The sequence below is a fragment of the Polistes dominula genome, unplaced genomic scaffold (genome assembly GCF_049000335.1).
Source record: "Polistes dominula isolate Pdom_NZ unplaced genomic scaffold, Pdom_raw_medaka contig_25, whole genome shotgun sequence".
NCBI classification, from domain to species: Eukaryota; Metazoa; Arthropoda; class Insecta; order Hymenoptera; family Vespidae; genus Polistes; species Polistes dominula.
Window position 1 is genome coordinate 993,036 of NW_028301094.1, and position 17,805 is coordinate 1,010,840.

General features: G+C 29.7%; 1 protein-coding gene across 1 annotated transcript in view; it reads right to left on the reverse strand.

Moving 5' to 3' along the window:
- FoxP (forkhead box transcription factor P) overlaps window positions 1-17,805 on the reverse strand; it is a 306,221-nt gene that overhangs the window by 10,448 nt on the left and 277,968 nt on the right. The window contains 8 exon segments of the mRNA XM_015331871.2: window positions 2,584-2,759; window positions 10,074-10,175; window positions 10,728-10,804; window positions 12,609-12,677; window positions 13,672-13,978; window positions 15,079-15,265; window positions 16,832-17,006; window positions 17,127-17,228. Coding sequence (XP_015187357.2) covers window positions 2,584-2,759; window positions 10,074-10,175; window positions 10,728-10,804; window positions 12,609-12,677; window positions 13,672-13,978; window positions 15,079-15,265; window positions 16,832-17,006; window positions 17,127-17,228 — 1,195 coding nt within the window.

Sequence of the window (17,805 nt, forward strand, 5' to 3'; positions counted from 1 at the left end):
AAATTGAGATAAATTACTTTGCCTTTTTTGTATTGTTTTTTTTTTTTGTTTTTTTTTTTTTTTTTGAGATACCTGATGTTAGAAGATAGATATAGTTGTAGCGATGAATGGAGAATTCCGTATCATCCGTGACTATAGAGTTAGTGACGTACGATTTGAACATATAATAATTTACGCATGCGCTTTAGCTAAGAGCTCATTTATAATAAACAATTATTATTTTTCAATCGAACCAAATAATAATAATAATAATAATAATAATAATATAATCATTCGTACATAAGGATTGTAATATTTAATGATGAAAATCAATGGTGAGGATTAACTCTTTGGGGCACGATAGGATTAAAAGTGTCCCCCATCTTTTTGATACAACGTAATGCACGGTGGGACGGACCCACCGTGTTTTTAAGTCCCACCTCGAAATATTATTGCAATAGCTACACATGCTCATAAGTTTATAATTCATCTTATTAACGCAAAACAATTGGTTATTAAATCTTTTTTTATTTATGTTTTTTTACATTATTACATACGTTATATGTAATACCTTTATTAATAAATAAAAATAAAAAATATAACAATTTGGTTTGATTTAAAACGTAATCAAATTTTTATGCAACATTTTGGGACTATTTTATTATTTGAAATTTTATGCCGCAAAGAGTTAAACAAAATAAATATTCGAATAAAATATATATTATTATATAAATATAAATATTATATATATATATATTATAATTGAAAAATAAATAATAATTAAATAATTAAATATTTCTCACTCTCCTTTAAAAGATACAAAAATTAAATTCGATGAAGATTGAAAATAAAAAAAAAGAAATATTATAAATTTTGTTTATAAAACAATTTCTCTATTGTCATTTGGATGATACTTCAAATCATAGAAAAATTAAAAAAAAAAAAAACACAAAAATCAGATAAAACACTAAAAAGGTGGGCTTTTAACAAAATCTTAATTAAAAATAAACGAAAAACCGTAATTATATTTTGATAAAATAAGGAGAATTGTAAGATAGACAGAGACATAGAAAGAAAGTGATAGAGAAAGTAAGAGAGATAGATAGAAAATAAAAATTTAAATAAAAAACTTGAACAAATCAACACTCTCATTCACACGAACGCACGCTTTTTGCTTTCGCAAGACGCTATTTGGAAAAAAAAAAAAAAAACAAAAAATAAAAATAAAAATCAGAGCCGACACTAGTACAAAAGCGCTGTGAAATATTTCAAAGCGAGTGTGTGTTATATTGGGAAAAGTTTTGTTTGAAAGGGTTAAAGGTTAAGGAAAATATTGCCAAGAGAATAATGGTGAAGGATTATTTTTGAAAAAGTGATGGAAGGTGGTTGTTTTCGAATAAAAACGATAATCGTCAAAAGGGGTTCGTTCGGATCATTCATGCGGGCAAACAACCACTAAAATAACATTGGGTATTTATTATTATCATCCTGCAGTTCTGACCAATCGTCATGTGGCTGGGCTCTCCTGCAGGGTTCGTGCAGGTTTTTAAAGCTCTTCAATTGTGCTATAGAGCTTTTATGTTTTTTTTTTTTTTTTGGTTTTCGTACTACATTACTATAGATTTATATATATATATATATAGAGAGAGAGAGAGAGATAGAGAGATGGGACAATGTGCTATGAGGGCTGTCTCGTTGTCTCACGAACAGGGGTTGTCCAATCAAATGTTTTGTTTAATTGAAAATTTATTTCTAATTTATTTTACTTTACATTTGTTCTTGTAAATGCTTTTTTGTATTTTTTTTTTTTTTTTTTGAAGAAGAAGAAGAAAATTAAAACCTCTGTTCGCAAAACAAGAATCATGGATTTTCACTAAGGTTTGATTTGTTTCTTTTTTTTTTAAAGGATTTGGAATCTAAAGGCATTTGAGAGGCAGGCATGATGCGGAATTCATTTTTTTTCTTGGTTTTTTTTTTTTAATTCTAATTTTTTTTTTTCTTTTAGGGAGTTGGATTATTTTACAGAATTTCTTCCAGTTGCCTTTCTTTTATTGTAAATAAAAATTTGAGATTACTTAGATATGATATGCAAGCTAATATTCAATTTTAAATGATATTCAAGTGATTTAGGTAAACAATTTCGTTTCGTTGCAAACTGTTATTGTTCATAAATAATCCATGTATTGTATTACAATAAATTTTAACAAAGATCATCATTTGTAAAGAATTTTACAATTTTTGATATGAGATACAAATTGAAAGGTGTAACAAAATGTATCATCAATTTGTATTTGCAAAACAAAAAAAAACAAAAAAAAAACAAACAGATGCAACGATAACGTTAAAGAAATGATTTCAATAAGAAAAGGCAACAAGTTAGAAAATCCGTGTTAACGTTTTTAATTGATCCGTACTTGAATATTTTCTTTTTTTTTTTTCTTCAAATTTTTACTAAATATTTTTCCTTTTTTTTTTTTTTTTTTTTTTGTAGACAACGACCAAGCGAAATCGTCCCGGTCGGCACGTTCGTAATGTACCGTATGTGTCAAGGTCAGAACGTCGCGCCAGCCAGCCAGCAGAATTCTAAAAAGTGGTAGTGCTTACTGTGCGGAGAGGTGGGGTGGAGTGGATGATGGGTTTTGGTCATATTTCCTGGGGCGGCCGCGGGACAGATGCCGCCGCTTTACGAACTCGGCGTCGTCCACCATCCAGAATGACCCGAAGTCGTCCTCATAGCGCACAAAACACTTGTGCAATGATAGATTGGTGCGAATCGCGTTCTGTATACACAGACAAGACCACCAAGAAATAGAGAAAAAGAGAGTAAAAAGACAAGGTTTCTAAGGTTTTTTTTTTGTTTGTTTGTTTGTTTATAATTTTCTTTTCGTTGCTGTTTCGCATTCCTTCTAAAAACATTTCGTGTTTTTTATATTTTTTATTTTTTTTTTTTGGGTTTTAATTCTGTCGTTCATTTCCTGTAGGATTTATGTTCTATTTTAATTTTGTTTGTTTGTTTGTATTTTTTTTTTTTGGTTTTATTATTCAATTCTTATTTTTGTTATAATTATTAATTCTCATTTAATTAAATGTGTTTCTCGATTTTTCAAACATGTTCAGTTGCGCGCATTGTTTTCGCAATCGCTTTCCCGCGTCCTCGTAATTCCCCCTAGAAAAGAGTCGCGCTGAGAGCAAAGAACAACAACAAGAACAACAAGAATGACAATTTTTTTCTTTTTTTAAATTAGACAATCACAACACCAACAATAAAAACAACAACAACAACAATTATAAAAACAACAACAACAACACACACAACAACAACAACAACAACAGCTAGAACAAGAAGGATAAGAGCGAACTTTCTAACTAAACTACTGTAAAAGTAATTTCTGTACAAACGTCTCCCCTCTTTGGTAGTTGTTTAGCAGAGGTTGTAAAAGTTCAGAGGTGACGTCGCATTCGTGGCAGTGGTGAGCAGGGGTGGAGAGTAGGGGCTGGGGGTGGGGGTGGTTTCGATCAAAATAGGTCGAAGCTGGTTGTTTATTGTCTTAATAAAAAGATAAAGGGTTCTCACAGGGGGTGTTTAAGGATTAGGGATCGTTTTCAAAATTGGTCATTGGAACAAAGGTGAATCATTTTGTTCACGTGATTGGCATATTGATGTCCATCAACGTGAACCTTTTCTTCATTGATATCGGAAAATAAATCAACGTGATATAGGAGAGATTTGAAGGTTTTGTCAAAAGATTTATAAAGAAAAAAAAAAAGAAAGAAAATATTTTTAAAAAACCAAGTTAGTACATATATGTATATATATGTATGTAAATGTATGTTACATAAAATGCGATTTTCCTCTGACTACCTGACAAAAACCTGTGCGAGTGTTGTTTCTCACTCAGTTCTCCGGGCAAACCAACCGGGTTTCGGCTTCCGAGACTTAGACTTGGGGCCCAGAAATCGAGTCGGTCCCACCGTTCTCGATTGGTTAATTGCTGCAAAGCTTACATGCTTATTAAGAAGCACACACGAGATCTTTCTACGTGAAGAATCGTACGAGAGCATTTTTGTTTGGTTGTTTTTTTTTTTTAAATAATAATAATAGTCTATTGCTATTAATATTTTATGATTTTGTTCATATCAATTATTGTTTATATATCCTCCTTTTTATAAGGTATCAAATTTTAATTTCTCTTATCCGTTTGCTCTCGTATCGACGTTTTTATATTTTGGTTTGATTTGATTTAGTTTGGTTTAGTTTAGTTTAGTTTGTTTTCTATATTTTCTTCTTATTTATGTAAATTCGCTTTTTTTTTTTTTTTTTAATTACATTTTTTTTCTGTACATTCGCGCGCGCACATTCACGCACCTCACCAGTTTTTTGGTTTTTTTTTTTTTTTTTGTTTAACTAATATTCTGAACTACCATGGATTAAATAAGTTCGAGCAATTAAAACAAAACATTCATCACGCGAATTACGATAACACATGTGAATTAAGATTTAAAAGAGAAAGACAGAGAGTGAAAGTGAAAGAGAAAGATAGAAAGATAGAAAGACAGAAAGAGAAAGACAGACAGGCAGACAGAAAGAGAAATAGAAAGACAGACAGACAGACAGGCAGACAGAAAGAGAGAGAGAGAAAAAATGTAAGCAAGCAAGACTAAGTAAAATTTTATTTGTACGCGATACTTTTGTTCAATTAATTAAAAAAAAAAAATTAAATAAAAAATAGAAAGACAGAAAAATCAATCAGTCTACTAAGTCAGTACACAGTCTAATTTTTACAGTTAATTGTATAGAAGATTATTAATTTGAGATGATCGTATCAAGCTTAGAAAATTTATGTTTAGTTTGCAGATAAAAAAAAAAAAATTCAATACACAAGCTGTGCATAAGATAGAAAAATTGTTAATAAAAATATATTGTCTACGTGTAGAAGAATGATCTACGTAAAATGTTGAAAAAATTTTTTTTAGAAAAATTACATGCAATCAATCAAAAAAAAAAAGAAAGTGAGAAGTTAAACACACACACACACATAGAAAGAGAGAAATGTGAAAAGATTATGAAGATTATATTACACATATATATAAATGCATGTATATATATATACATATATATCTATAAAAAGAAATATATATATATATATATATACTACGAGAGACGACTTAGAGTTGTCGTAAATGATTTGATGTAAGTAAAAAAGAAAAATTAACGAAAAAAAAAACAACAACAACAAGGATTTAAAAAAGGAAATTAAAAAAAGGCATAGAAGGAGCGTGCGTGTATGTGCGTATACGTACACACACGAGGGTTTGTGCACGCGCACGTATTAGAAATAGGTGCACGTGCACACACCTGTCGTAGTATACGTCGAATATTTCAAAACAGACATTAAGAACTATATAGAAGTATATATAATATATATATAAAGATAGATAGATAGATAGATAGATAGATAGATAGATAGATAGATAGAAAGTATATGAATATAAATATATAGAAAAACACTATATAAAAATACAGACGTGTATATATATATAATTATATAGTATATATAAAATATGTAAAAAATGTTAGAAAAAGTGGTATGTAAAATAGGGTTGATCATAGATTAGAAAAAAAGGGGTTGTTAGTTATATAAATTCAAAGAGGGATGGTTATGTATAATAATAATAATAATAATAATAATAATAACAGTAAGAAGAAGAGTATAGAAATATAAAGCGAGTATAAAAGAATGTGTGAAAAATGTTTATATATAAATATATATATACATATAGAAAAAGATAGATTGAAAGAGATAGAAGATAGAAGGAGAGAGAGAGATAGAGATAGAGAAAGAGAGAGAGAGATAGATACATATAGAAAGATAGAAAAAACATGTAATAGATAATATATATATATATGTAAATGGATCGTAAATAGGAGGATGTGTGGATAAATGGGATTGAAGATTGTTAGTTGAATTATAAATGAAAAGTATAGAAAGATAGAAAGAGATAGATAAAGGTAAAGAGTAAGATAAGAGTAAATAGATAAAAAATAGTATATATATATGTATAAATATATATGACTATGATTAAAGTATACATATATACATATATATATTTAAATATTATATATTAAGAAAAAAGAGATGTGTTAAAAAACGCGATTGATAATAAATTTTGCGTAAAGTGAGAGAGATAAAGAAAGATAGATATATAGAGTTGGATGGTGATAAGAATGGGGGTTGGTTGGCGAGGGGGTAACGTACCCGGTCGTGCTGCAAGCGCGTTGAGGACGTCTCTTGTAAAATTCCACTTCGTCCACCGTCCATACGGCGCCTTTCACATTTTCGACTCGCATGAAACATTTGTGGAGAGACAGGTTGTGTCGCACTGCGTTCTATACAAAATAATACACAGACTAAATAAGCAACGCAAAAAACGAACGAAGCCAAAACTCAATCACGAGTCCCCGGATAGTGTGAGCATCGGATGCTTTCGAACGAAGAAAAAGAAAAAAAAGAAAAAACAAGGGGGTTGGTGGTAGTGTTTCTTGCTGGTACAAACGAATTTTGTTTTTTTTTTTTTTTTTTTTTTTACGATTAAAACGTTCCAAAATTATTTACACGATTATTAGAAATATTTGTCAATCAAAAAAAAAAAAGAATATGTAAAAATGATAAGAAAACATTGAAATGGTTTTAAAAGATCCGTGTAATTTTCATGCAAGTGAACGTTAAACGGGGTTGTCACGTTTTTTAGTAAATCGAGGGTGGGGTTTTAGGTTTTTTTTGTTTTTTATTATGTATGGGATACTAGACGAGTTCATCGATTATCATTTGTATTTAATTATAATATTTATTATTATTTAAAATTGTCACTAATTTTGGCATCATTTTTATATCTGATTCATAATATATTTTTATAAAACGTAATTGTACATAAAAATTATTCGAGCAGATTTCGTTTAATTGATTATAATTTAAATTTTTTTTCTTCTTCTTCTTCTTCTTCTTTTTTTTTTTCTGTGTGTAATATTAATTTGTTTAAAACGAGATAATCGATGTATTCTCGTTGTTTCAATTATTTGTTATAAAATAAACGTCGAAAGCAGCAACGAATGCAATAAGCTTGCTCGCTCTTTGATAACTTACGTGAATAATAATAATAATAATAATAATAATAATAATAATGATAAAGGATTCAATTTGAAATTAAAAAATAAAGCTGAATGAGATAGAAAAATTGACATGGCAAAAATCATTCATTCCACCTAAACTATCGCGTGCACTTTTAAAATAATTGAACGAATGAAGAAAATAGTTCATGAAAGTCGCATTTTTATAATTTTTTGAGCATAACATTTACTACTAAATCTTGAACACTATCTAACGTTGACTAAAATACGTGTAAATAATGTGCGTATGTGTGTATATTTGTAATAAATATATCTTATACATTTAAGTATATATATATATATATATGCAGCATGCATGCATATTAAAAAAGCATCAAAGCATTTTCCTACAAGAAAATCTTATCAATAAAGGGGTAGATTTTACTTTATGTGACAACCCCGTTTATTAAAAACAAAAACAAACAAAAATCTACCGATCGTCCGTACGCGTGTTTGTTAAATTAAAAAAAAAAAAAAAAAAAAAAAGAAATTGGATTGGAGAATGCAGCTGATTATGTGAACGAGTGTGCTACGATGAAAATGATTGAAATTACACAGGTGACAGGTGTGATGTATAAATTAATGAAAAAACAAAAAAATAAAATTAGCTTTCGCGTAATAGTTGGGTGGACAAAGAGACAGAGACAGAGAGAGAGAGAAAGAGAGAGGTTTGTGTGTGAGGGGAAGGGGAAGGGGGTGATTTAAGATAAAATTAAAAAATTATAATATAAATAAAAATGAAAAATCAAAGGGTTATGATAATTAGTTGATAAGAGAAAATACTGCATTCCGTTGATAATTTAAATGCACAGCTAATAATCTAAATCTAATTGGAATGAAAAATATAATATAAAATAATAATAATAATAATAATCATAATAATAATGATAATAATAAGAATAATAATAATTAGGATAATCAACGACAACAATCATTCATGCCGCAGGGCCGAACAAAGGTCGAAGAAATAGAAGATTATTTTTGTTCATCGTGATTGATCATTGTTTTTTGTGTGTGCAATCACAATGATCACATCAGGTCGGCGGCCAGTATTGATTTATGGTGTTGTATCTGCAATTAATCGATGAACTGCTGCAACAATTCTTCTTATCTGCAAAAGTTGTTGTTGGCTAAATTGTCCTATAAATTGCATTGCTAGAGAAAATTTAATCGATAGTTTATTTCGCATTGTCGGTGCATACTTTTTGTTTTTTTTTTCGTATTATGGTGTTTGCTATTTTGTTGATTTAAAACAAAAAAAGAAAAAAAAATGAAAGAAATTATTATGGCTTTTTTTAAATTCATCGTATACACATAATTCCATGCTAAAAGGCGCGAAGCGTTATGGCAAAAAAAAAAAAATCGAGAGATTAGTATTATCACGCTCACTCCTCTACACGCAGATAAGCATAAAAATGTGCGCACGAGCGCATATTTGTGGTTTTATATCATAAACAGGTGGATTATATATTTTTTTTTTTTTTTTTACATTCTCTTCTTACGATTCTATTTGTTTTTATTTTTCACAAATATTGAACACAATGTTTATTCGAATGGCTTCAAATTTGTTTGAAAAAAAAAAAAGAAAAATGTTAAAATCTAGAAAATTGCTGTAAAAAGTATATGTACCACCTGTTATGGTTTTTATAGCGCGTCCAAATCGGCACTTTGCAATTAACCTGTTGATTGAAATATAGAAATACGTAAAAACATTCGAAATAAATGATTATAAAGCTTCTCCCATAATTTTTTCTTTTTTTTTGTATTCCCCAATAATCAAAACAATAGCGCATTCAACAGTATGTATCTACATTATGTAGAAAAATAATGAATTTGTTGAACATCCAACGATGAATAATCAATCCATTATCCATTTGGGTAATGATATCCTATTATTTTCTAATATCAAATTATACCTATATTATTTATACATAATAAATATGAAACGTAAATATATCGAGCGATTCATGAAATGAAAACTTGTTCTGTTCTTATTTATTGTTTCTGTTTCTTTCTTTTTTTGTTTTTTAACGTGCTCAAATACACACACACCGATTTGTGTATGCTGATAATTTACAATGAATTTACAGTTATAAAAAAAAAAAAAATTGCAATTTTATGATTTATTTTATTGTATTATACGGAAAGTAATTTCGTTTTTTGTTCCTGTCACAATTTTGACATTAGTTGAATGCAAACTGACAATTAACACAACACGTGACATCAATGAGATGTTAAATTTATCAAATTTAATTGTTTATGCCTACTTGAAAGGCCTTAAGGTTTAACTTCAAAACAAAAATTGTCTTCATTTTTACGAAAGAAAAACAAAATTACTTTCCGAACAATCCAATAATTAGTTGCATTATGAAATAAATCATAAAATAAATGTTTGATTAATTCATTTAGTCAGAATTATCAGCACACGTACGATTGAACTACTATCATAAAGCTTGAAACTATTGCAATTGCAATATAATATGTTGCAGGTATATAAATAATGTATATACTTATAAATATATATATATATATATATACTTTACCGATATTTTGAGTATCATCATAAAAGCATAAGAAAACGTAGAAACATTTTATGCAACTTTTTGTACTTGGACAAAATCCATCACCACCTGTGCTGGATCGCTAAAAATAAACCTTTCCCTTGCAACAGAAGTTTTCAAATCATGGTAATTATATGATTTCTCGTCGATGATTGGACACTCCATCTTGTATTTCACCTTCTTCACTTTCCATAACTTTTTTTCTTACTTTTTTTTTTACTTTTTCTGTTTTTTTGTTTTGTTTTGTTTTCTTTTCTTTTGACACGTTTCTCTTCCATCGAATTTTTTTTTTTATTTTGACCATAAGACCCTTTCGAGTATTAAAATACTATGGAAAAAAAAAAACAAAAACCAATATTAAGATATACCTTCCACGTAGCTGCATTTCGCCGGAAGTAGCAGAATGTGTTTTGGAACCAGTTATAAATTTCGTTGAGCGTCAGTTGTTTATCTGGTGATTCGATGATGGACTATAGCAAAAAAAAAACAAAAATCAACACTTCAATTATTCCATTTTTTTTTCTTCTTCTAATCATTCGATATTCTAATACTAATTTCAATTCTAATTTGTTAGATTAATAATTGAATCTACCTTACACATACTCGTTTCTCAGACGTTTCTTCAGCCACGAAGAAAATAACAGGTTAAGGATAAGAGTGGGGGTTGTTGAAAAAGACGGGTGGGGGGTTCTAAAGACGATTAGATGGAAATTAAATGGAAGACTTTGTTATAACCCTGGCCCCTTCTCCCCCTAACCCTTCCCACCCCTCGATAGAAAATTTGTGAGCACGAAAATGACACACGTTTAATCATCGTGACATTTTTTTTTTAACAGATGCAATTGCTAGTTAAACGTTTAATTTCTGACGAGTTTAAATGTTATTTAAACGTAGATGAAAATTCACGATAGATAAGATGATGATGATGATGAGTGGAATGAAGGTAGGATAATAGGGTAGTATTATTATAAAAATCAATGAAGAAATAATTCGTTTGTAAATAATTCATTGCGATAACTCACCTGTCGAATTAAGGATGCGTACGTGAAGGGTGGTCTGACATCGGCATTTTTGTAGAATTCCCTATTTCGTTGAATTTCTGAAATTCAGAATCAAGATTTAATTCTGAAGATATAATTCGATCAACCAATTATAAATATATATGTATGTATGTATGTATGTATGTGTGTGTACGTGAATATATCAGGTAAAATGTGCGAATGTATTTTTAAAATGTGTTGCAATATTAAACAAAATTAAATAATTAATAATAATAATAATAATAATAATGATATTACAAATGGAAAAAAGAAAATACGAACAATGAATTTGGAGGTTATTGTTCCACTTTAGAAATAAATCATGAAATAATCGATAAGCTAGTTAATTACAGGTGATCTTAAACCAGGTATATAAAGCAAAGAGAAAAAAAAGTTGTCAGGAAAGAAAAATGTTTGTAGTATCGTTGTATGGTATTATCAAATATTGTATGTAAATATGTAAATGAAAATTATATAAATGCATGTAATAAAACGCATAATTCCTTTTGTTTTTTAACTAATTAGGTAGATTAAGCGAAATAAAAACTAAAAAAGCAGGTGGGTGCAACCACATTGCGTCAAACCATTAACTTTAAGTAAATTAAGTGTCGCGTAAAAATGGTTTTACGAATACGTAGGGTTGTTTTATTTTATTTAATATTCATTTGTTTTATTTCTATCGTCTTTAATTTGCAATTTTGTGTGAAATACAAAAAAAAAAATAAAAAAAAATTTGAAAAAATAAGTGGAACACAGAAAACGATCTCAGGTTAAGTTCTTGGTGTCAAACGTGAACGAATCAACTTTAATTAAAGCACGTAATATTTTTTATTTTTTATTTAATAAAATTTGATTAGGTAAAATTGAATTGAATTTTTTAACGTGTGAGACACAAAGAACTTAATTTTTTTTTTTTTAATGAAAATCATGCAAAATGAAGCGTCGTACTATCGTCAATGATAAAATGGATCCATGATTTTTTTTTTTTTTTGAGGAAAAAAAAAGAAAGAAAAAGAATTAAATAAAAAGCCATCATGGGATAGTGGAGAGAAGGTTTTTTTTTTTGACAGTACCTTGTTGGACGTCAAGGCCAGCACGCTCCAGCATGTAGGGCAGCCCTACACGGTGGGGAGGGCAGGCAGCACAAAAAGTAAAAGGAAAGAACAAAATGTATCGATAAGAAAATTTGGGGTTTTTTTTTTTATATTTTTTTTTTTGCATTAATTAAATATCGCTTGTATAGAGAAATAGAAAAACACACATATGAGAACAATTAATTTAATTATTAATATTATTTAATTAATTAATTGTCTTGTGTGTGTGTGTGTATAACTATTTCTTTTGTTTATTTGTTTTTTTTTTTATAGTTTCCCTTCTACCTATACACTTGTCCCATATCGCCAACAAGGTGTCATATAAAAAATGTATGTATATATATATATATTACATTTAAATACCGCAGTAATAGAAAAAGATAGAAAGAGAAAGAGAGAAAGAAAGAGAGAGAGAGAGAGAGAGAGAGAGGAACCGTAAAGAGCATCTCTGCTTTGGGATTTTTTGCAGCTATTTATTCTTTTCTTCTTTTCTTTTTATTTTTTTTATTTATTTATTTTTTTTTTGATTCTCTCGGGATAAAAAATACGAATGATTTTCAACGAACCATGACATGCCCATATTTTGTACATAATTATTTTTGGTTACGGTTATCAAACTATTTTATTTAGAAAAATTGTTAAGAAATTTAATACGAATGTTGAAGGATGAAATATATAGGGACTTTGTGTGTGTGTGTGTGTAATATCAAGCATGTAAAGGTTCGTAAAATTCATCCCGAGAGTTTGATTTCCTTTTAATCATTATTACCTTCATTAATATCTAATCCAGATCTATCGATGGTTACTCTGCGCCTTACAGTGCCCTCCTCATACAGCCCTACGAATAGTATTTAAATCTCTGAATTTTTTTTATACACCTTTCGTTTTACCTTTCTCGTCATCTCCAATTTACAATTAGTTCGTTTTTTTTTTTTTGTTATTGGAAAAAATACAAAAAAATACATTAGTCTTTGTAACATATAATTATAATCATTGAAATACATTGTTTTTCTTTTTGTGTGTGTGGAAATAATTAATAAAGATTTACGATGTAATAACATCGTACCATTTGATTATTAAGGTAAAACGGAAGTTTCTACTTTGGAATATTACATTTTGTTTGTTGTTGTTGCTTTTTTTGATCAAACTTACATTGGCCGTAGAAAAACACATTTGATCGGACGATATTGAATTATATAAAAAGATTTAATCATCGGGTTTTAATATACGTGGTAGAAAAATTCATTAACAAAAAATTCATTTTATGATTTTATTTGGAATTAACAATAATGACGAAAATGCATTACTTATTGCAATTCCAAAATAAAAATTAATTCACGAATCAAAATATTAGAAAATTCTAAATGAAGTTTGAAGTATCCATTGTTAATTTGTATCAAGTATAAATTAATTTGCATCACGAACAATTAATTTTCATATAACCTAATTATTTATAATATATAATTATATAATTATAAATTGAGGTATAAACTATCCTATCTTTCAAGTTGGATAAAACTGCACACAGTGTGGAAAATTTGATTAAAATCGATTCAGTAGTTTAGGAATCCATTGAGAACAAACAACGTGACACGTAATTTATATATATATATATATATTAAGATTATTTAATATATAATTAAATACCATATATCAAATATTCAAATTAATCATAAAATGAATTTTTTATTTAAACACTGATCCCCCCTTCATTGCTAAAAAAATTACCACCGACATATATAACATTACGTTTACACATTATAATTAATTATAAATATATAAATATAAGTATATGAATTTATAAACAAATAATATAAGGGAATGGATATTACCTCCAGCTAAGGATAAAGACGATTTGTCACTGATTCGTCGTCGTATCGGTCCAGCCATACTTGGCATGCTTCCAGGAGTTCCAGGCATGTTTGGTAAAGGTGGCATACCCGACATGTTGGACATGTTTGGTATCGGTGGCATCGCCGTACCGCCAGCGGATGGTGGCAGTTGTCCACCTGCTGGTGATCTCACTGCCGAGACTAGTGCCGACATTGAAACTGGCGAAACCTGGGAAACACCAAAGTTCGGTGGTGGCTGGCTCATTAAAGCCGTCGACAAATTCAACTTTGGTAAACTCGAGCCCGTCTGAAAGCAATCGTCGAATTCCTTCTTCAACGAAATAAATAAGATAATATAAATATTATTATTATTATTATTTCTCTGTCTTTATTTTTAATACATTTTTTAATTTTATTTTTTATTTTTTTTTTTATTTAACTCACATTTTTAGTATCTTTTTTTTTTGTTTCTATTATAAAATTATGATTACAAATTATTTCATTTCATATTTGTCAAATGATATAAATTGTAATTTATTAAAAAAGATATTTTATATTAAGTGCATAATCCTTTGATCAGGTGGAATATCTTAACGAAATCTGACGTGTCTTTGATAATCAACGAACAAGGTAGAAAATTTGATCGTTAAATTGATTAAGAATTCATCCCTTTTCTACTATCCCTACACCACCACCACCACCACCACCCACCCCACTCACATTTGATTTGAAGAAAATTATCACGAACATTGGCATTCTCCAAACGGTGTGCTTTCTTGTTAGAGATTTTAATGAAGACGTTAGAAAATTGCCTCGTCTCTACTGAATAATTAAAATAGATTTTATGTATATAAATTAGCGTACAAAGGTAAACCGCAAAACCCAGAAAACAAGGACGATGATAATTCGGTTGGATATTCGCGTTGTTGGGTGTTGCTGTAATAGCGTCATTGACGTTGGCCTTCGTTCGAAGAAGGAGTGCTCGTAAAATTCACAAAACGACGATGAAACCGTCCTGAATATCCGACTTTACGACTCTCGTCTACTCGTATTCCTCCCGCGAGAGAAGAGTTTACGCGATAACGAGAACCCTCGTTACTATAGTCATTCCTTTTACAAAATATATAATAGACACTGTATTTATATCATTGAACTTTGTTTCTTATTTTAATCTTATTCGTTAATAATCATTATCATCTTTTTTTTCTCTCTCTCTTACATTTCACATTCCAATTAAATTTTTTATCTTCCACAAAAAATTATTATTAAATAATAAAACATTTGTATTTGATTTTATTTTTGTTTGTTTTTTTTTTGGTATTAATCGTATCGTAATATTTTTTTTTAATATGTTGATTGTATAATAATTGGAAAAATTGTATTTAATTGATATGATTGTGTACTCACCGAAGACTCGGAAGATTTAGGTGGTTCAGGGGAAGCCATTTGTTTTGCCATATGCAAATGATGCATCATGGCATTGAGACGATCCCGTTCCTTCTGCAATTGAATCTCTAATTGCGAGACCACTTGCATCTGTACCCTCGCTTGTGCCGTCGATCTGTCATCTAACGTGTGCTCCGTGTTTAAGTGCCTGCGATTATGATTTATCATTTTTACTCATACAAACAATTTTCTAATCATTTATTATTTTTACAAAGATCATTAGATGTCTAACACTGATTAATTTCAATCTTGAAACATTTAATTTTCATGTAAGATAATAAATGTTATTTCTAAAAATATGTATTACAAGATTAAAGTTCAATTTTTATCATTAGTTATAAAAAATATTGCGCCTGTAGGTATGCAACCCTTCAGACACACTTTGAAAATGTTGCTTGCGAGCGACATCTGTTGGAACGAAATTTTTTTTAAGCTTAAACTGTTTATACACGTTTGTATTACGCATTGCCTATCTTTCGGGCAGAATTTTCAAATTGTGTCTGTAGGGTTGCATATCTACAGGCGCACATTTTTATAATTAAATTAAAAAAATTAAAAACTATCTTTCGAATAAAAAAAGAAAACTTTTTGAAGATTTCTATATCAAAGTAAAAAAAAAAAAAAGATGACGATCAATCAAAAATCACCAATCACGAATTTTTCGAGGAGAAAAAATTGTTGAAAGTGTTGGGGAATGAGAGTTGGTTGTAAAAAAAAGGGGGTGTTTTACCAAACGAGATTTAACGTTTAAGAATTTTCTCTCTTACGAATGAACGATTTCAGCGTGGTTGCTGTTTCGACAGAAAAAGAGAAAGTAAAAGAATAAGAAGACGAAAAAGAAGAAGAAGAAGAAGAAGAAGAATTCGATAGAGGAACAAAGAAAACGCGTGGGAAGCCGAGTTGTATGTTAAAAAGAAAGAAAGAAGGTAAGATAGGAGGGTGGTGTTGGGTGAGGGGGTGAGGGTAGTTGGTTTTGACGAGAGTCCAAGACGAAAAAGAAAGAAAGAAAGAGAGAGAGAGAGAGAGAGAGAGAAAGAGAGAGTAAGGTAGTGATGCGAAGGGGAGTGATGGGGCTGAGGGAGAGGGGTAGGGCCGCAAAGGGATTAGACCGAGGGGCATAACGATGCGGTCGAATGTCCTGAATATTAATGAGACAAAGGTAATTAGCGTTTTTCTTTTTTTTCTCTCTCTCTCTCTCTCTCTCTTTCTCTCTCTCATACACACTCTCTATCTTGGTCTGGTTCGTTTCTTCTCCTTTTTCTTCCTTTTTTTTTTTTTTTTTTTTTTTTTAAGTAACGGCTTGTTTGAGGGAGTCTCGACTCGCGCGCCGACGAGCCAGCAGCCAGCTACGTGATTACTAAGATTTTCGAGAGCCGACTTCGAAGCTTGAAAGCTCTAAGCGAAAAGCTGCGGTTTGTCAATGAGAAAAAGATACGCTGACTTCAGCGACTTCCATCTCTTTTTTTTTTTTATTCGTATTCTCTTTCTCGCTTACTGTGATTTCTTTTATCCTCTTTTTTTTTTTTTTTATTGAACACTCATCCCTTTTATTCGTATTTTTATTAATAGATACTACTGGTTCGAAATTAAAAAAAGAATGAATGTGTGTGTCATGAAAGTAACACCTGACAAGGTTTTAACTATATAGAAGGTTTTCTATCAAATTGTGAGTTTCATATTTAAAGAAATAATGAAACGTAAGTTTAATACTCACTTAAGGAATGCTTGATAGTCGTCGCAAATAACTTCACAGCCCGGCCATTTGCAAACCCCGTGACCGTAAAGGGGATGAGCTTTATCGTTGCAGGAAACATCGAGTGGTTTTTCGTCTAACGGCGTCGTACCGTTCATTTCCGATCGCCGACCCGAAACTATCGAATTTAAAAGTCCTAGGATAGAACAAGAGACAAAATTATACATTTTAAATAATGTCAAGTCAAAAAATACTAATGAAATATTGCAACGAGTAATAAACAAAAAAAAAAAACAAAAAAGCAAATAATTTGTACCATTTAATCCTCCAGATTTTGGAACATTGGAATTTTGATGAGATTCCGAACCATCTGATGCTTCGGACTTCCATGTTGGTAATCCTTCTCCTGGTTGTAAACCTAAATCATTAACAAATGTATATGTTTTTCATGATATATTTTCATTTTATATTATAAAAATTGTATAAAATAGAATCAAATTTGATGATTTAATGACTGAACGAAAATAATTACTCTTTTTTTTTTAATGAAATAAAATAAGGAGAATATTTTTTTTTTTAAATAAATTAGGCTTAGCATCATTTAATGTAATTACAAAATAAATGTACAAACAAATAGTCAATTGAAAAAAAAAAAATAAGAAATAAGTTAATAAAAGATCAATTTGTTTCACACAGAAATTTTCGAATTGAAAAGAAGCGTGTGACCTCTGACTGCTGCTTTTCGAGCCAGTCTTTTACCTTTCTCTCTCTCTTTCTCTCTCTTTCTCTACTTTATACAGTCGCGTAAGAAAGAATAACATAGTCAAACGAGATCGACCGCAACCGAAACACTTGTACGTGGAAAAGTTTAGCTTGGGGTAAAAAGAATGGAAAAGAATAAGGGGGGAAATGAGAAAGAGAGACAACAACGAATACGATGGTAGTTCTTGCTGGATTACTCTGAAAGAGAAAGAGAGGCAGGAAAAGGGCGAAGG